This window comes from Sebastes fasciatus, chromosome 24 (genome assembly GCF_043250625.1).
Source record: "Sebastes fasciatus isolate fSebFas1 chromosome 24, fSebFas1.pri, whole genome shotgun sequence".
Lineage (NCBI taxonomy): Eukaryota > Metazoa > Chordata > Actinopteri > Perciformes > Sebastidae > Sebastes > Sebastes fasciatus.
In genome coordinates this window covers 1763960-1784548 of record NC_133818.1, presented here as the reverse complement: position 1 = coordinate 1784548, position 20589 = coordinate 1763960, and the positions used below count along the sequence as shown (strand labels likewise).

General features: G+C 38.2%; 2 protein-coding genes and 1 long non-coding RNA gene across 3 annotated transcripts in view; 1 reads left to right on the top strand and 2 right to left on the bottom strand.

Moving 5' to 3' along the window:
• Positions 1-20589, bottom strand: part of dph3 (diphthamide biosynthesis 3) — a 258857-nt gene that overhangs the window by 210579 nt on the left and 27689 nt on the right. The gene's annotated exons all lie outside the window — the stretch shown is intronic.
• On the top strand, positions 1499-6738 carry LOC141763091 (uncharacterized). The gene is made up of 4 exons (XR_012593010.1): positions 1499-1659; positions 1742-1823; positions 2385-2444; positions 6465-6738. It is a non-coding gene; the product is annotated as an uncharacterized LOC141763091 (long non-coding RNA).
• gbx2 (gastrulation brain homeobox 2) lies at positions 3059-10778 on the bottom strand. Its single transcript, XM_074627378.1, has 2 exons — positions 9892-10778; positions 3059-5014 (listed from the first exon to the last, which is right to left on the bottom strand). Exons 1-2 carry the CDS (start codon positions 10331-10333, stop codon positions 4476-4478), a joined length of 981 nt encoding a protein of 326 aa, XP_074483479.1. The 5' UTR covers positions 10334-10778; the 3' UTR covers positions 3059-4475.

Here is a 20589-nt window from a genome sequence, read left to right as displayed (position 1 = left end):
TCCCTCCTCAGCCCGGTGTCTAACAGGAAGTGTGTGTGTCTGTATTGTTAGTTAACAATAGCGGCAGCAGATGGAGCTGCTTCAGTCAACACAGGAACTTCCAACTTCGCAGCATCTTCATTCTTGTCCCGAAAGTAGAAACTCGTACTTTGTCAAACATCCACTTTGTACCTTTTTTTCCGGAGCTTTCAACACAATCTTCAGATGACGGTTGCTCGGTTGTCATGGAGACAAAACAATCAAAGTTCACTTACTGGCTTTTTCCAGATCTTAAAGTGGCAAAGATTTGCGTAATAATATTTAATATTTTACTTAGTTTACGTAATTTTTTTACTTAGTTTACGTAGATATTTCACTGAGTTTATGTACATATTTTATTTAGTTTATGTACATACTTTACTTAGTTTACGTAAATATTTTACTTAGTTTACATACTTATTTTACGTACATATTTTATTTAGTTTACGTACTTATTTTACATTTATTTTACTTAGTTTACGTACATACTTTACTTAGTTTATGTACTTATTTTACTTAGTTTACTTAGTTATTTTACTTAGTTTACGTAGATATTTTACATTTATTTTACTTAGTTTACGTACATACTTTACTTAATTTACGTACTTATTTTACTTAGTTTACGTACATATTCCTACTTAGTTCACGTACATACTTTACTTAGTTTACGTACATACTTTACTTAGTTTACGTACTTATTTTACTTAGTTTAGGTACATATTTTACTTAGTTTACGTAGATATTTTACTTAGTTTACGTAGATATTTTACTTAGTTTACGTAGATATTTTACTTAGTTTACGTAGATATTTTACTTAGTTTACGTAGATATTTTACTTAGTTTAGGTACATATTTTACTTAGTTTACTTAGATATTTTACTTAGTTTACGTAGATATTTTACTTAGTTTACGTAGATATTTTACTTAGTTTAGGTACATATTTTACTTAGTTTACGTAGATATTTTACTTAGTTTACGTAGATATTTTACTTAGTTTAGGTACATATTTTACTTAGTTTACGTAGATATTTTACTTAGTTTACGTAGATATTTTACTTAGTTTACGTAGATATTTTACTTAGTTTAGGTACATATTTTACTTAGTTTACTTAGATATTTTACTTAGTTTACGTAGATATTTTACTTAGTTTACGTAGATATTTTACTTAGTTTACGTAGATATTTTACTTAGTTTACGTAGATATTTTACTTAGTTTACGTAGATATTTTACTTAGTTTACGTACTCATTTTACGTACATATTTTACTATCACTTAAAAATGATATAAAACAACTGCCTTTGCTTCATAAAAGATCTAAATGATTGATCGATTATGACAAATGTTGCTGATTATTTTTTTTGTCCAATAAAGTTAACAGCACAAAATATTGATAATTTTATTTCAGTGTAAACATGAACACAAACTTGGCAAAATGTTGTCAGTTTTTTTGACAAAGCAGCTGCTAAAACGTGCCCTACGTGCGTGATGACGTCATGACGTGCGGATGCGTCAACTTGTTCAACGTGCTTCCAGCTGCAGAAGACAGACGAGCAAACAAACTGATCAATTAACGGATTTAATCAACTTTAAACCTTGAAAACACACTTTGGTTGACTTCTGATGGACTTGAAGGACTTCAGGTAAATGTTTTAATGTTTATTATTGAACGTTTTCTGAGCTCAGAAGATGATAAAAAGGTTAATTTATTTGTGTCTCCTGCAGTTTGATGACTGATGACATTCAGGTGTGCTGCTGATTGGATGACGTCATGTCACCTGGTTACACCTGCAGAGCAGCAGTCACGGTAAGTCTTAGTTTGACATGTTATTGTTATTTAATGGTATTTATTTAGGTTGTTTATGGGTTAATAAATGCTAAATTTAATCCTTATTTCCTTGTTTACCTGATAAAAATGTAATTCAGTGTGTTTTCTTTATGATTAAAATAAATAATGCATAATAATTACCCTTCATTGATACTAATATATCTGTTATTGTCATTTAATGGTATTTTTTTAGGTTGTTTGTTGGCTAATACAAATTGTATTTCCCCCATAATGAACAAAATATACAGTTTAAGGTGTTTTCTTTATGATTAAAATAAATAATGCATAATAATTAGCCTTCATTAATACTAATAATTAGTTTTGGCTTTTAGTTTGATGACTTGATTCACCTGCAAAGTTATTTATGACTTAGTTTTACATGTTATTGTCATTTAATATAGAGTAGATTAAGTTCTTATTTACCCCACAATTAATAAAATTTACCTGATAAAAATGTAATTTAGAAAATAGAAAATAATGGGTAATAATTAGCCTTCATTAATACTAATAATTAACGCTGGATCTGTTTTTGGCTTCTAGTTTGATGACTGGAAGGAGCATCGTGTTACCTGGATACACCTGCAGAGCCGGACAGTCACGGTAAGTCTTAGTTTGACATGTAATTGTTATTTAATGGTTTTTATTTAGGTTGTTTATGAGTTAATAGATGCTAAATTAAATCCTTATTTCATTGTTGACCTGATAAAATGGTTTAATTGACGTGTGCGAGCAGGTTTCTACCCCGAAGGTTAAACTTTGCATTTAAAATCGACTCTTTTTTGTAATGTTTTGGGTGTAAACTTTATATTATTATTCATATTATTATTCATTATGCAGCTTCATTCAGCAACAGGCTGGAGATGAGCGTGACCTTTGACCTTTGACCTTCAAGCTGTGATCATTATGACACAGATAAACAAGACAATCTGCTCTAATATATTTATATAAATTAAAATGAATTTCTTTAATTATTTCTGTTATTTAAATTATATTAAAATAATATATATTATATTTTTGATTTAGTTTATTTTAGTTTTAATTTCTTCAATCACATAAAAAGATTTGTGGCCTTAAAAGTGTCGGGCCTTCAAAATAAAAGAGCAGAAATTATAAGATCTAACCTCTAAATATTAATCAAATTAAAAAAGTGTATTTTATTAAACTCAATAAATTAATAATTAAGATTAAAATAAACTGAAGTGAATAAAGAATAAAAAACATAAATAGAGACAGCTGTTCACATCTGGTTCATCTTTTAATTCACACTTGTATATCTTTCTTTTTCTTTTTCTTTTTTTTGCTCCATACTTCAGGGAATGTTAGTTACTTTTGCACAATTTTTATATAAATAAATTAGCAGCGTCATTTTGTCCAAAAAAAATAAAAAAAATAAAATAAAATAAAAAGATGAAATGAAGCAGTTTTGTTCCAAAAGAGAGATTTTAAAATCTTCAGTAGCACAGAACAACGAACACGTTGATGTCCTCAGTTTGGTCCCGCGTCTGGATTATTTACATGTGTGTTTGTCTCTTCATCCTCCTCATCATCATCATCCTCCTCCTCCTCCTCCTCTTCATCCTCCTCCTCCTCTTCCTCTTCCTCCGCCTCCTCAGCGGCGCGTCTTTACGCACAGTTTTTTGGTGTCGCTCCAAAAAAGGTTTTAATACTGCAGAGAAATGTCCATCTTCCAGAGTCACCGAGTCACCGAGTCTGGTGTTGACGACTTATTTCATTATTATTATATCCTGTAAAGAAGAAGAAGAAACCTCTGTATTTAAAAGAAGAGCTCATCGTACTCGGGGAAACCTCCAACTGGTCTCGGTAAAGATGAACGTTACTTATTTAGAAAACTCAGAATCACGGCACTGAAGCAGACAACAAAACTAGATTTTATAAAATGGAAAAGTGTAATTCGAGAAGTAAAATTTATGGAAAAGGGAACTCACAAAATCAGGAATATGGAGGATGTTTTAGAGAAGAGGTGGAGTCTAACAGAAGGAAATGCATGCACATATACATGTGCTTGGAGGTGACCTGACGTTAAGGAGGATGCATGTGTGTGCATGTAAATATTAATATATATTTGCGCTCTTTCTTTTTGTCATTATTAATATTATTTTTTTTTCTTGGTTTTGAATGTTGAGGTTGTTTTTTCTCTCTAGTGTGCTTGATGGGTTTGTCTGTAAGCTCATCTACTTAAAAGTTGGTTTATAGACATTTTGCATAATGAAAACAACCTTGAAAAAAGAAAGTATAAAAAAATAAGTATAACCGAAATATGAATTAATATGACCTTTTAAAAAACGTCCATCTTTACTGAGCAGTTCGCTGGTTTTTGTTTCTACTTTTTGTCCCTTAAAACCGCTGATATTATTATTATTATTATTAAAGAGATTCTGCAGGTTTTGTTTCATCTAAAATATATTAAAGTAACCCAGATAAAAGGAGCTCCTGTCCTCAGATGCTCAGAGGTTGAACCTGGATTCTCTCTGCTGGATGAGTTACATAGTGGTTTACTTGAGTCCCAGTAAAGGAGGATAAACTCTCCTACTGGGGGTGTTAGATGGGATTAAATGATGATGTCATCAACACGGGACTCAGTGGCTCGGTTCTGCTCCTCTTCCTCTTCCTCTACGGTCTGGCCTGCTCCATCTGCTGGTGCTGACTCCTTATTGCGAAGCGGCTGACGTGCACCGGGATGGGAACCACGATCTTGGGGTTCCGGGACGGCTCCCCGGACTTGTTGTTGACGTTCCCGGCTTTGACCCGTTTCCACTTGGCGCGCCGGTTCTGGAACCAGATCTTCACCTGCACCTCGCTCAGCTTGAGGGCGTGCGCGATCTGCGAGCGCTCGGTCAGCGACAGGTACTTCTTGCAGTGGAACTCCTTCTCCAGCTCCAGCAGCTGCTCGCTGGTGAACGCCGTCCGCCGCCGACGGTTCTTGCCGCCGCCGCCGCTACCGGAGCCTCCGGAGCTGCCGCCGCCGCCGGAGGAACCGTGCATGTGCGCGCCGTCGTCCAGCCCTCCTCCGCCGCCGTCGCCGTCCTCCTTGTGGCACATGGAGGTGAGGTTGTCGTCAGAGCTGTAGTCCAAGTCACTGTCCATGGAGAAGCTCTCATCCTTCCGGCCGCACTCGTCCTCCTTGGAGTCTTCTTTACTGAGTGCTCTGACTGGACACCAAGAGGACACTTTGTTAGGACACATTCCATCGAAGCCTAAACCTAAAGAAGTTGTAGTTTTGTTGCCTAAACCTAAAGAAGTTGTAGTTTTGTTGCTTAAACCTAAAGAAGTTGTATTTTTGTTGCCTAAACCTAAATAAGTTGTAGTTTTGTTGCCTAAACCTAAAGAAGTTGTAGTTTTGTTGTCTAAACCTAAAGAAGTTGTAGTTTTGTTGCTTAAACCTAAAGAAGTTGTTGTTTTGTTGCCTAAACCTAAAGAAGTTGTAGTTTTGTTGCTTAAACCTAAAGAAGTTGTTGTTTTGTTGCCTAAACCTAAAGAAGTTGTTGTTTTGTTGCCTAAACCTAAAGAAGTTGTAGTTTTGTTGTCTAAACCTAAAGAAGTTGTAGTTTTGTTGTCTAAACCTAAAGAAGTTGTAGTTTTGTTGTCTGAACCCAAAGTTGTAGTTTTGTTGTCTAAACCCAAAGTTGTAGTTTTGTTGTCTAAACCCAAAGTTGTAGTTTTGTTGTCTAAACCCAAAGTTGTAGTTTTGTTGTCTAAACCCAAAGTTGTAGTTTTGTTGTCTAAACCTAAAGAAGTTGTAGTTTTATGGTCTAAACCTAAAGAAGTTGTAGTTTTGTTGCCTAAACCTAAAGAAGTTGTAGTTTTGTTGTCTAAACCTAAAGAAGTTGTAGTTTTATGGTCTAAACCTAAAGAAGTTGTAGTTTTATGGTCTAAACCTAAAGAAGTTGTAGTTTTGTTGTCTAAACCCAAAGTTGTAGTTTTGTTGTCTAAACATAAAGAAGTTGTAGTTTTGTTGTCTAAACATAAATAAGTTGTAGTTTTATGGTCTAAACCTAAAGAAGTTGTAGTTTTGTTGTCTAAACCCAAAGTTGTAGTTTTGTTGTCTAAACCTAAAGAAGTTGTAGTTTTGTTGTCTAAACATAAAGAAATTGTAGTTTTGTTATATTACAAGTGTTGTGAAAATGTATTTTTAAATGTGCAAATTATGTATAATCTTATCAAACACTTACAGAACAGAAATCAGAACATGTTTACTTTTCTCTTTTTAATCACTCCATAAATCCAAAAATACTGTCAACAGCCGTAAAAGAAAAATACTGTCGACTTTTATTTTGACTTTTATTTTTAGCTTGTTTTTATTTTCTAATCTTTAATGTTTTTATAACTGTTTTAATTACATCTTAATGTTCTTTTAATTTTATTTATGTTTATGCATTTTTAAATTTTATATTTACTTTATTGATTTATTCATTATTAAGTGCAAGTATTTATTTATTTATTTATGTATTTATTCATTTATTTCTGCACGATTGAAAAATAATATTTAAAAAGATTAAAAAAATATTATATTGTTATTTTATGAATCACTTCTTCTATTGTATTTAATTTGTTTGATTTTATTATTTTATGAATCACTTGTGAGATTAAATGTGTTTGTAGATTGAAGCTGACGTCTGTGGGAGTGGATTAAAGGGGCTGGTTTCGTGTTTCGTGTCGATATCCATCATCGGATCAGTGTTCGGATCACCGCGGACGGAGAGCCACGCGCTCTGCAGGGATTTCTATTTTTCACGCGTAATTACGCACGGTGCGTCTCCGTCCAGCCGGATCACATAACATCATATTCAATCACAAATAATATTCAATAATGTCTGTTTTTATATCAATAAAACCATCAAACCCTGAAGTGGAGCTCTGATTTATGAATCGCTCTCTCAGGTTGACAGCTGGGTTCGTTCCAAAAATCAACATTTCTCTTCAATAAATTAAAAATATTATAAATTCATCCTCAGATTCAGTTAAAACTCTTTAATCTCCAACAATCATGTTTTTTATATTTATAGATGAAATGTTGAAATACAGATTATTGAATAAAAAGGAGGCGCGGAGGCCTTTAAAAAAACCTTCTGCATCAGAATTATTAATGACTATTATTATTATTATTATTCAGATCTCAACAAGAAAGATTTAAAGACATTTAAAAGTTCATTTGTTTTTTACTCGCAAAGTAATATAATAATATAATAATAATAATGATGATTTAATTTTTCTTTTAACAAAGCCAGTGAGATTAACCAAATATCTATTTATTTTGCTCCATCTTATAAAACATCTGGAAAATGTGATAAATTGTGAAATTATATTTAATGACATTTTTAAAAGTCCTTTTAAATGTTATATTATATATATTATATCTAACATTTATATAGTCTTTTAAATGTTCCTAAATGAAGCTTCACATTTAAAAGTGAAAAAAACATGATAATTTAATCTTTATTTTAACAAAGCCAATAAGAATCACCTGTTTCCAAATATTTACATTTATTTTGCTCCATCTAATAAAACATCTGGAAAAGTTGTGAAAGTATATTTAATGAAGCATATATTAAATAGCATTTAAATGTTTTCATTTCTTTGTTTTTTACTCGCAAAGTAAATCCACATTTAAAGGTGAAATATGTGATATTTATTTTGCTGCATCTAATAAAACATCTGGATAATGTGAAATGTTGCAAAATTATATTTAATGACATTTAACAAAGTCCTGTAAATATTATATTATATATAACATTTATATATAGAGTCCTGAAAATGTTCCTAAATGAAGCTTCGGTGGAATCTGTGTTTGTCTGTGCAGGGAATTGAACTCAGAGTATTTAAGGAGCAGACTGTAACGTGCACGCTGTCGTTGTCTCTCTGCACTCGTTGCTGTCTTCATTTCTGCATCTGTGTTTTAAATCTCTACGTTTTTAATGCATCATTTTCTACAGCTAAAATATAATGCTGTTCTTTTTTTAACGTAAAAGAAAAGTGAAAACCAGCTTCATAATGCATCTTTAAACTGTAAATTAACTGGAAAATGAATAAAACAAAACAGTATTTTTCATTTACAGTACAAAGCTGTACATTTCAGCGACAGTATAATGTTAATTTTACAGTAACATAAAGGCAACCCAGTTCTTTACTGTTATTTTACTGGGAAATTCTTAACAGTGCAGTAGAATCAGATACAACTCCTCCGTTTCTGCGTTTTAAGAGCAGACATGAGCATTTAAATTCCTGTTTTAAGTAAATGCACATTTAAAAGTGGAAAAATTTAATCTTTTATTTATTTATTTTGCACAATTTAAGACTTTACAACATAACAAAAAAAAGAAATGAATAATATAAAGTGCAGGAAGAGGCAATTATTTACATTTATTTTGCTCCATCTAATAAAACATCTGGAAAATGTGATAAATTGGGAAATTATATTTAATCACATTTGAAAAAAAAAAGTCCTGTAAATGTTCCTAAATGAAGCTTCAGTAGAAACCAGTGGAATCAGATAAAACTCCTCCGTTTCTGCATTTTAACAGTAAATATGAGCATTTAAATGTTTTCATTTCTTGTTTAAGTAAATCCACATTTAAAAGTGGAAAAACGTGATAATTTAGTTTCAAGTTTATTTGTCATGTGCATTTAAAAGTACAGTGAAAATGCAATGAAATGCATTTCACCCTGATGGCTCTCTCTCAACCCTTAAAATCTATAAATACTACACTAAATAAGATGATACCTGTAGGTGTTGAAGTAAATCAACATTTAAAAGTGAAAAAAAAAATCTTTCTTTTAACAAAGCCAGTTAGAATCACCTGTTTCCAAATATTTACATTTATTTTGCTCCATCTAATAAAACATCTGGAAAATGTGATAAATTGTGAAATTATATTTAATGACATTTTAAAAAAAAGAAAAAAGTCCTGTAAATGTGAATTCTCTCCTGACAAAAAAAACTGAAATGACAGCAAGACTATAAGTAAAATGAAGTCATCAATTAAAGCAAAATAAAGCACAAAACAGTGGTTTTGCATTTAGGAAACATCTGTATAAAGTAACATTAGTGCATTGTTTTATTCCACCATACTGCAGAGAATCATCCAAACAGGTAGCAGAAGTGAGATGTGAAGAGGAGCACAGGATGCTTTTTACTCTCTTGGTGTTAATTGATCTTTAATGCATCACATCTGTAGGTTTGCTTTCTCTCTTTGTTTTCTATTGAGCTAAATTAAATAAAAATAAACACACAAAACGAGGCTTCTTGCTGCTCACAGCCAGTTCGGACCCTCCAATAGAAAACAATGTAATCAAGTTCATCTCCTAGTTGTTTCCTAAATGCAGAACCATCACTGTTTCGTGTTTTGTTTTGCATCGCAGTGTTCAGTCCTTCCATCACCAAACTGTGATTCTTACTGGCTTTGTTAAAAGAAAGATTACATTTTTACACCTTTAACAAGAAATGAAAACATTTAAATGGAGTTTTATTTGATTCTATAATTTAATCTTTATTTTAACAAAGCCAGTAAGAATCTCCTGTTTCCAAAATATTTACATTTATTTTGCTCCATCTAATAAAACATCATTTAATGACATTTAAAAAATGTAAATGTTCCTAAATGAAGCTTCTGTGGATTGTTTTAGGTTGTTTCATAATTGTATTCTCAGGTATTGTCTTATTTATTGTAGTATTTATCTAGTGTAGTATTTCTAGATTTGAAGGGCTGAGAGAGAGCCATCAGGGTGAAATGCATTTCATTGCATTTTTACGGTACTTTTAAATGCATATGACAAATAAACTTGAAACTATATAATCAGGTTTTTCCACTTTTAAATGTGGATTTACTTAAATAAGAAATGAAAACATGTAAATGCTCATATATCTGCTGTTAAAATGCAGAAACGGAGGAGGTTTATCTGATTCTGCATTTATTTTGCAACATCTGGAAAATGTGAAAAAGTTCATATTTAATGACATTTTAATCAAACAAAGTGCTGTAGATGTTCCTAAATGAAGCTCCAGTTAGTAGAATAAAGCCTCCTCTCCTACCTGTGGAGGTGTCCGCCTCTCTGGCCTCTTTGTCCTGCAGGAAACTCTTGCCTTCCTCCGCGTCCAGCCGCAGCTCCTGAGTTTTGTCGAACACCGCATGCAGGGCCTGCGAGCCGAGCCTCCTGGCCGCCTCCTGGTGCTGCTGGGCCGGGGAGAAGAGCGCCAGGCCGTGCGTCAGGCTGGAGCAGAAGCCGCTCTGCAGGCTGGAGATGTGCTGGTGCTGCAGAGCTGGAGGAGGTGGAGGAGGTGGAGGAGGCTGCAGCACCACCGACCGGTAGGGCATGAACATGGGGTATCCGGTGTACACGAAGTGTCCCCCCCCCGGGCTGGGCTGCGGTGGCCCCCCGATCAAAGAGTCGATGCTGAAGGCCGTGGTGCTTCCGAGTGGCCGCTGCATCACCATGAAGGACGGAGACGGAGACGGACTGAACGCTGCGCTCATAGGAACCACCGACCTGCAGGCTGCACCGCTGCAGCGGCTCAGAGGAGTCCGAGGATGAGGCGCTGTGCGCGGCTGCAGAGGCACCGCAGAGAGACCCCTCAGAACCGGAGCTCAGAGGAGAGATAATCCCATTAAAGCCAACAAATCCATCACTCAACTCCTCTTCTTCATGCTCCTGCAGCCGGGCGCCTTTTGCATTCCTCTAACTCTCCTCAGGTGAGCTCCAGGTGCGCGTCTCTCCAGGTGCGTCTCTCCAACCGGACCGGACTCTCCAGCGGACACTTGTCCTCCACTCTCCCGCTGAGAGACACTGAGTGCGTGTTTTCCTGCTCCTGCGCGCCTCCAGAGATGTTTTGGATTTAAATTGCGCTCCCCTCTGTTTAATTGCGCTGAACCTCTCCGCGCTGGCTCCGCCCACCTGGCTCCTGATTGGCTGGCAGGAGATGATGTCACAGCCCGCCTTTGGTCTCCTGGATGAATGCCAATTACACAAATTGGGACCACAGGCCATTAAAGAGTGAAAGCACATCATCATAAATAATAAGCTGTATATATTCAGTAAATACCGGCTCTGTGATATCCGCCAACACGACCAGAGACCGCAAAATACCTCCTTTTATTCTGAAAATCAAGATTAAATCAAGTTTATGTAGTTTAAAACGACAACTTCTTTAGGTTTAGGCAACAAAATACCTCCTTTTATTCTGAAAATCAATTCTTAAATCAAGTTTATGTAGTTTAAAACGACAACTTCTTTAGGTTTAGGCAACAAAATACCTCCTTTTATTCTGAAAATCAATTCTTAAATCAAGTTTATGTAGTTTAAAACGACAACTTCTTTAGGTTTAGGCAACAAAATACCTCCTTTTATTCTGAAAATCAAGTCTTAAATCAAGTTTATGTAGTTTAAAACGACAACTTCTTTAGGTTTAGGCAACAAAATACCTCATTTTATTCTGAAAATCAAAATTAGATCAAGTTTATGTTGTTTAAAACTACAACTTCTTTAGGTTTAGGCAACAAAATACCTCATTTTATTCTGAAAATCAAAATTAGATCAAGTTTATGTTGTTTAAAACTACAACTTCTTTAGGTTTAGACAACAAAATACCTCCTTTTATTCTGAAAATCAATATTAAATCAAGTTTATGTAGTTTAAAACGAAAACTTCGTTAGGTTTAGGCAACAAAATACCTCCTTTTATTCTGAAAATCAATATTAGATCAAGTTTATGTTGTTTAAAACTACAACTTCTTTAGGTTAAGCAACAAAATACCTCCTTTTATTCTGAAAATCAATATTAAATCAAGTTTATGTAGTTTAAAACTACAACTATGTTTAGGCAACAAAACTACAACTTCTTTATGTTAAGACAACAAAACTACAACTTCTTTAGGTTTAGGCAACAAAACTACAACTTTATGTATAGACAACAAAACTACAACTTTATGTTTAGACAACAAAACTACAACTTCTTTAGGTTTAGACAACAAAACTACAACTTCTTTAGGTTTAGACAACAAAACTACAACTTCTTTAGGTTTAGGCAACAAAACTACAACTTCTTTAGGTTTAGACAACAAAACTACAACTTCTTTATGTTTAGACAAAACTACAACTTCTTTAGGTTTAGACAACAAAACTACAACTTCTTTATGTATAGACAACAAAACTACAACTTCTTTATGTATAGACAACAAAACTACAACTTTAAGTTTAGACAACAAAACTACAACTTCTTTAGGTTTAGACAACAAAACTACAACTTCTTTAGGTTTAGACAACAAAACTACAACTTCTTTAGGTTTAGACAACAAAACTACAACTTCTTTAGGTTTAGACAACAAAACTACAACTTCTTTATGTTTAGACAACAAAACTACAACTTCTTTAGGTTTAGACAACAAAACTACAACTTCTTTAGGTTTAGACAACAAAACTACAACTTCTTTATGTTTAGACAACAAAACTACAACTTCTTTAGGTTTAGACAACAAAACTACAACTTTATGTATAGACAACAAAACTACAACTTTATGTTTAGACAACAAAACTACAACTTTATGTTTAGACAACAAAACTACAACTTCTTTAGGTTTAGACAACAAAACTACAACTTTATGTTTAGACAACAAAACTACAACTTCTTTAGGTTTAGGCAACAAAACTACAACTTTATGTTTAGACAACAAAACTACAACTTCTTTAGGTTTAGACAACAAAACTACAACTTTATGTTTAGACAACAAAACTACAACTTCTTTAGGTTTAGACAACAAAACTACAACTTTAGGTTTAGACAACAAAACTACAACTTCTTTAGGTTTAGACAACAAAACTACAACTTCTTTAGGTTTAGGCAACAAAACTACAACTTCTTTAGGTTTAGACAACAAAACTACAACTTCTTTATGTTTAGACAAAACTACAACTTCTTTAGGTTTAGACAACAAAACTACAACTTCTTTATGTATAGACAACAAAACTACAACTTCTTTATGTATAGACAACAAAACTACAACTTTAAGTTTAGACAACAAAACTACAACTTCTTTATGTTTAGACAACAAAACTACAACTTCTTTAGGTTTAGACAACAAAACTACAACTTCTTTAGGTTTAGACAACAAAACTACAACTTCTTTATGTTTAGACAACAAAACTACAACTTCTTTAGGTTTAGACAACAAAACTACAACTTCTTTATGTTTAGACAACAAAACTACAACTTCTTTAGGTTTAGACAACAAAACTACAACTTCTTTATGTTTACTACAGTACGTACTAAAAGTAAAATGAACAGTATGATATTTGGAGTGCAGCCTGTATTTGTTATTTAGAGAGCTCTTGATTTATCGCTGACAGACGAGCTAAGAGTTAAAGATCCTTAATTCAACAACCAGAGTCTGCAGCTAAAATAAAACCCGATCCTGCCGCCTCGCCTCCTCGGCTCATGTTTTGGTGATGAGGTTCGACGTCGTCGGGGCGATTATCCTGCGATTCATCTCCTCCCAGAACTGCAACAGCAGAGCTTTAAATCACAATATTTGTTCCTGCGCCGGCTTCAAACTCCATTTTAATGAATCCTGTAATGGCTTCCTCATCAATTAATACAAACCTCGTTGGATGCCACCGGCGCTGCTGCGTCCGTACGCATCAGAGAGGACACGTAGGTGACCTCTGACCCTGACTGGATGTCCCAGTGGACCTCCTCCACCTCCCCTCCTGGGCTGAGTCAAGGGCACGCATGGATACCTCTCGCCTCCCTCCTCCTCCTCAGGGTCACTGGGACACGATCTCATTAAAGGAGGCCTGATCTGCAACTGCAATGCAGACATTAAATAGCAGTATTTTTCAATTAGGGCTGACAAATTCAATCAAAATTCCATAGATTAGGATGAAATGAGGCATGGGTCATTTACAAGGGAATTTAATTGCACGGCCATTAGACAAATAGTACAGCAGTCTCTGTCTCATTATCAATCATGCGGGGGCATCAATAGTAAAAGGTTGTAAGGCAGGGGAGGGGGCGGGGGGGTGTATGAGTGTAAATGTCGGTGCACGGGGAGCGTGCATGTTACAGCGCTGCCACCACCGCAGAGCAGCTAATAAATATCCTCTTTTGTACTTATAAATTATCCAGTTTAATTAACAACATGGATTATGATTGGACTATGATTTAATTAAACCTTTCCTGCATGCAAGCCGAGCGCTGCGATCATCCATAATGGGCTGGGGGAAAGGGTGGTGGGGAGGGAGGGGGGGCTGAAGGTGGAGGAGGTGGAGGTGGAGGGGGGGGTGTAGTCGGAGTGTAACACTAAATGAAGCTTCCTCTAATAGGAGCTGCTTACCTGGTAAGATCATCAGTCGCTGCAACAAGCGGCGATAATAGGCCTCCGAATGGCTGAGGAGCGTTTACGGAAATAAAACAGAAAAACACCCCCCCCCACCACCAACACCACCACCTCCACCCCAACACCACCACCCCCCCGACACCACCACCTCCCTCCCTGTGCATTTAAATCTAAAGCTAAATGGCACAATCTCCGAGAGTTTGCTGATATTACCGTGGCGTGTTGTAAAGTGGAGGGGATGTGGCGGGAAAAGCAATTACGAAAGCGGCGGGCTGCGGCCGAGAAGCAGAGCCGGGGTGGAAACAGATGCGTGGACGGGTGGAGGGGGGACGTCGCCCCGAGCGTCAACGCCGCTCGACACCATTCAGTCAGAGCAGAGCAGCGTGGCGGTATCAACCTTTTCATCAGCCTCTAAATGCCAGGCCACATTTACTCACACACACATTACTAAAAACACACAGCGCTGTCAGACTGTCTGGACGCAGCGCAGGGAAAGACTTCATGAGTATTAAATATCTCAAACAGGAAACTGACTCCTGCCCCGGAGACGGAACAGAGACAGAGGCTGTGTCCTACTCCTGACTCCAGACTAATAAAAGAATAAGATTCAGGAAGTGTTTGATGCAGATGATTCAGATGTGATTCTGTGACGTCGGAGTCGGTGCATCGTCTTGAGAACAAACAGGAAACAACATTTCCATGGCCACATCCAGACATCACCATTTGGTTTGCTGCTCGTCTGTCATTTTCGCTTGATGTCCGCCACTTTAGTTTGATGTCCATCATGTTGGTCTCCGTCGCTTTGGTTCGGTGTCCGTCGCTTTGGTTCGGTGTCCATCATGTTGGTCTCCGTCGCTTTGGTTCGGTGTCCATCATGTTGGTCTCCGTCGCTTTGGTTCGGTGTCCATCATGTTGGTCTCCGTCGCTTTGGTTCGGTGTCCGTCTCTGTAGTGTGGTGTCCGTCGCTTTGGTTCGGTGTCCATCATGTTGGTCTCCGTCGCTTTGGTTCGGTGTCCGTCTCTGTAGTGTGGTGTCCGTCGCTTTGGTTCGGTGTCCATCATGTTGGTCTCCGTCGCTTTGGTTCGGTGTCCGTCGCTTTGGTTCGGTGTCCATCATGTTGGTCTCCGTCGCTTTGGTTCGGTCTCCGTCGCTTTGGTTCGGTGTCCGTCTCTTTAGTGTGGTGTCCGTCGCTTTGGTTCGGTGTTTGACGCTTTGGTTCGGTGTCCGTCTCTTTAGTTCGGTGTTTGACGCTTTGGTTCGGTGTCCGTCTCTTTAGTTCGGTGTCCGTCGCTTTGGTTCGGTGTCTGTTGCTTTGGTTTGGTGTCCGTCGCTTTGGTTTCGCTAATAGTCTATTTGAAGCTGCAGAAATTCAACCGTCAGTTTCAGATCATCTTCTGTGTTTCAACACTTTTCTAAGCTGATTAATTTATTTTAATGTCAAGAGAAGATTAACGAGGATATCCCGGCTTAATGTTGTTTCTTTGATTTTCAGGTCTTTGACGTAACCAACCTTCCCATCCTTCGGTGAGTGAAATGTTTAAGTTTTTTATGGCCTCATTACAGAAAGTCTGAAATCCCATTTCATCTCAGTTTAGGATGACATTTAGGATTTTGGTTTCCTAACATGCATTTAGGAGAAAATGACATCTCAGGATAGGAGTTTAGCTCTTCCAGAACCGTCCTCACGTGGGGATTTCCCAAGTTAGGAATCTTAATTTAGGATGGCACAGAACCTCAGACCCTCAGACCCTCAGACCCTCAGACCCTCAGACCCTCAGACCCTCAGAACCTCAGACCCTCAGAACCTCAGACCCTCAGACCCTCAGAACCTCAGACCCTCAGACCCTCAGACCCTCAGAACCTCAGAACCTCAGACCCTCAGACCCTCAGACCCTCAGACCCTCAGAACCTCAGAACCTCAGACCCTTAGACCCTTAGACCCTCAGACCCTCAGACCCTCAGACCCTCAGACCCACAGACCCACAGACCCACAGACCCTCAGACCCTCAGACCCTCAGACGCTTAGACCCTCAGACCCTCAGACCCTCAGACCCTCAGACCCTCAGACCCACAGACCCACAGACCCTCAGACCCTCAGACCCTCAGACGCTTTAAACTTCCCATACCGTATTAATGGGTATATTTATCGACTGCCAAGACGATGAATTTTGAGTTTGATGGATGTGCTCCGTCCGGCTCTGGAGAGGGTTTATTGAAAAGGTAAGGCTTACTTTCTTACCTTACCATTACTGTTTGTTTTTTGTCCATGATAGCTAGCTTAACTCCAGATAGGACACGCGGTTAGAGGAACATCGTCAGCAGCTGATCTGATATCATTACAGTAAATAGTAACTTAAGACGATGCCGAGAAGCAGCATCAGTTAAACATGCAGCTTTTGTCCCCAAAGCTCAGATCAATTAACATTTAGAGCAGCGATTGGATTTTTGATTATCAGAGCTGAAAGGGACTCGATTGATTGGCCGCTGGGGTCGCCCCCCCCCGGCCCTGACGACGGCTGATCCAATGAGGGAGGATGGGGGATTGAGTTTCTTAAGTATCTTCTGGCAGCGAGCAGGGTTTCGTATCGATCGCTACGCTGCAGAAAACCTCACTTTAATCTTTCTATCGAGTCCTGAAATCAGATTATTCTCAACCCAAGTGGAACAATCCACCGCCGGGGTCATAAACCGTCCCGTTGTCTTTACAACTCAAATTAAATATTTGTATAAAATTGCCAAAACAAAATGCTCTCGGATAAAGGAAATGTAAAAGTGGACGTATGGATGTTATGGACGTGTTTTAGTTACTTGATGATTTAGCTGTAAATCAATAGATTGTTTTAATTGAATGCAGATTTAAGCATCAGTTCTGATCAGCGTAGCTTCTCGTGGAGATCTGTTCTCAGGTGGATCAATGAGAGTGATAGTTGAGGCATTTATAACACATAGATCCAGCAGACGTATCTTTCTTCACCTTTAAAACACTCTTCTTCTCCTCCGCCTTTTCTTTTCTGCAACAGCTAGTACTACTACTATTACTACTTTAACCAAGTAGTATTGAAACTTCTCCAACGATACCTGCAATCCATCCTTTTATTGCCCAGATCGAGGACCAAACAAAAAACTATTTTTGTCAAAGCGAACGAAGTGGAGGAACTTTTAAAAACTCTGCGTGCCGCCTTATCTCCCGCTCTAAATTTAGCTGAGTTCGAAGCATGCCCGACCCAGAATGCATCTGTGTGTTGCGGATTATTTCAGGCGCGTGTGATCCACACATAACTACATAATCTATAAGCTTGTTCTGTATATGAATTATTAAAAACACACACACACAGCAAGCGCTGCCGTTTTCGCATGATGTCCGCCACTTTTTAGTTTGATGTCCATCATGTTGATCTTTGTCGCTTTGTTTTGATGTCCATCATGTTGTTCTTCGTCGCTTTCGTTAGGTGTCTGTCGCTTTGGTTCGGTGTCTGTCGCTTTGGTTCGGTGTCCGTCGCTTTGGTTCGGTGTCCGTCGCTTTGGTTCGGTGTCTGTCGCTTTGGTTCGGTGTCCGTCGCTTTGGTTCGGTGTCTGTCGCTTTCGTTAGGTGTCTGTCGCTTTGGTTCGGTGTCCGTCGCTTTGGTTCGGTGTCCGTCGCTTTGGTTCGGTGTCTGTCGCTTTGGTTCGGTGTCCGTCGCTTTGGTTCGGTGTCTGTCGCTTTCGTTAGGTGTCTGTCGCTTTGGTTCGGTGTCCGTCGCTTTGGTTCGGTGTCCGTCGCTTTGGTTCGGTGTCCGTCGCTTTGGTTCGGTGTCCGTCGCTTTGGTTTGATGTCCATCATGTTGGTCTTCGTCGCTTTCGTTAGGTGTCCGTTGCTCAGTCCTCGACTCTTTAAACTCAAAATGTATTTAAAAACGATTATGAACATACATGTTTTTATCGAAGTATTCTGCTTCAATCCATATTTGTTGGCGTTTAGCCTTTCAAAAATCTAATTTTCATTGCAGTCCAATAGCAGTTTGCTCCCCACTAGCACATGGAGGTATACCGGGACCCTCGGTGAGGACGGTAGTCTCATATTCCATCAAATGAAGGAGTCTAAAGCCACAAATTCATATTTCTTGATGCAGTGGTTTTATGATTGAACATTTGGGCACACGTTGTCGTCTAAAATCCAAACGTAAACCGTTGTGTGTGTGATGAATTACAGACTCATTAAAGTACAAACTGTAAAACCACCTTTTTATTGCTTGCAGGATAAAATGCAGAACACATGAGGAGAGTGAAGATTCATTTAAATATCACATTACATTACATTTCTTTAATTATTGCAACAAAAACAAGAGAGGAAATGCATCAGATTGAGCCACAGCGCCGCCTTCAGGCTCAATGAAGCTCCGTTTGAGGACGTCTCCTGTGGGGGATAATTGCTGTGGGAGTTTGGGAAACTTGAGTCTGCCGCTGTGAGCTGGACCTTAAAAATCAGACAGATTAAATAGACGGAGGTCGGTCGGTCGGTCGCAGACGGTTAAATACAGTTCTGGGAGTCGGGCTGGTGAAGGAGGTCTTTGTCTTCTTCATTCTGACACCAAACACTTGTTTTTATCTTCACTCTTAAGAGATTCATGTGGAAGAATTATTAAAACTAGGAAATCAAGCAACATAATACAAAATGTTTTTAAGAAATGGGTGTAGAATATGTTTCGACCTCGGGCCTCATTTAAAACTAATTATATACAAATGAACTCTTGAGGGATTTTAGAGTAATTAGAGCCTGACGATCTACGATACATCTTCAGTTATACGTTTACTTATGAAACCAGTTTCACCGACAAAATAAAGACCTTTGAACTTTTGTTCTGCAGAGGAGAAATCATACAGCATTGGCATTTGGTTACATGTCCGTCGCTTTGGTTTGATGTCCATCATGCTGGTCTCCGTCGCTTTGGTTTGATGTCCATCATGCTGGTCTCCGTCGCTTTGGTTTGATGTCCATCATGTTGGTCTCCGTCGCTTTGGTTTGATGTCCGTCGCTTTGGTTTGATGTCCGTTGCTTTGGTTTGATGTCCATCATGTTGGTCTTCGTCGCTTTGGTTCGGTGTCCGTCGCTTTAGTTTGATGTCCATCATGTTGGTCTTCGTCGCTTTGGTTTGATGTCCGTCGCTTTGGTTTGATGTCCATCATGTTTGTCTCCGTCGCTTTCGTTAGGTGTCCGTTGCTTTGGTTTGATGTCCATCGCTTTGGTTTGATGTCCATCATGTTGGTCTTCGTCGCTTTGGTTTGATGTCCGTCGCTTTGGTTTGATGTCCATCATGTTTGTCTCCGTCGCTTTCGTTAGGTGTCCGTTGCTTTGGTTTGATGTCCATCGCTTTGGTTTGATGTCCATCATGTTGGTCTCCGTCGCTTTGGTTTGATGTCCATCGCTTTGGTTTGATGTCCATCATGTTGGTCTCCGTCGCTTTGGTTTGATGTCCATCGCTTTGGTTTGATGTCCATCATGTTTGTCTCCGTCGCTTTCGTTAGGTGTCCGTTGCTTTGGTTTGATGTCCGTTGCTTTGGTTTGATGTCCATCATGTTGGTCTTCGTCGCTTTGGTTCGGTGTCCGTCGCTTTAGTTTGATGTCCATCATGTTGGTCTTCGTCGCTTTGGTTTGATGTCCGTCGCTTTGGTTTGATGTCCATCATGTTTGTCTCCGTCGCTTTCGTTAGGTGTCCGTTGCTTTGGTTTGATGTCCATCGCTTTGGTTTGATGTCCATCATGTTGGTCTTCGTCGCTTTGGTTTGATGTCCGTCGCTTTGGTTTGATGTCCATCATGTTTGTCTCCGTCGCTTTCGTTAGGTGTCCGTTGCTTTGGTTTGATGTCCATCGCTTTGGTTTGATGTCCATCATGTTGGTCTCCGTCGCTTTGGTTTGATGTCCATCGCTTTGGTTTGATGTCCATCATGTTGGTCTCCGTCGCTTTGGTTTGATGTCCATCGCTTTGGTTTGATGTCCATCATGTTTGTCTCCGTCGCTTTCGTTAGGTGTCCGTTGCTTTGGTTTGATGTCCGTTGCTTTGGTTTGATGTCCATCATGTTGGTCTCCGTCGCTTTGGTTTGGTGTCCGCCACTCATTTTGCAGAATTAAAAAACAACAATATGCAAGAACGCTTCAGTTAGACGGCGCTTTCTCTACTCAGTAAACCTGGTTCTCGCCGTGTCAAAGACATGTTTATACGAGTGCTTTTTAATGCATCGTCGTGTCTCGTCTACAGGAGTCTACGTTTCAAGGTCACGAGTCATGCTCTTGTTAAGCGAATATGTAGAGAAAATATTTCAAATTGAGTTTGCTAGTTGTGTTTCTGCTCTGTAACACATCAGTTATCAGTACGTTGATACATACGGCTCTGGATCAATCAATTATCTTATATATTAGCACCCAAAA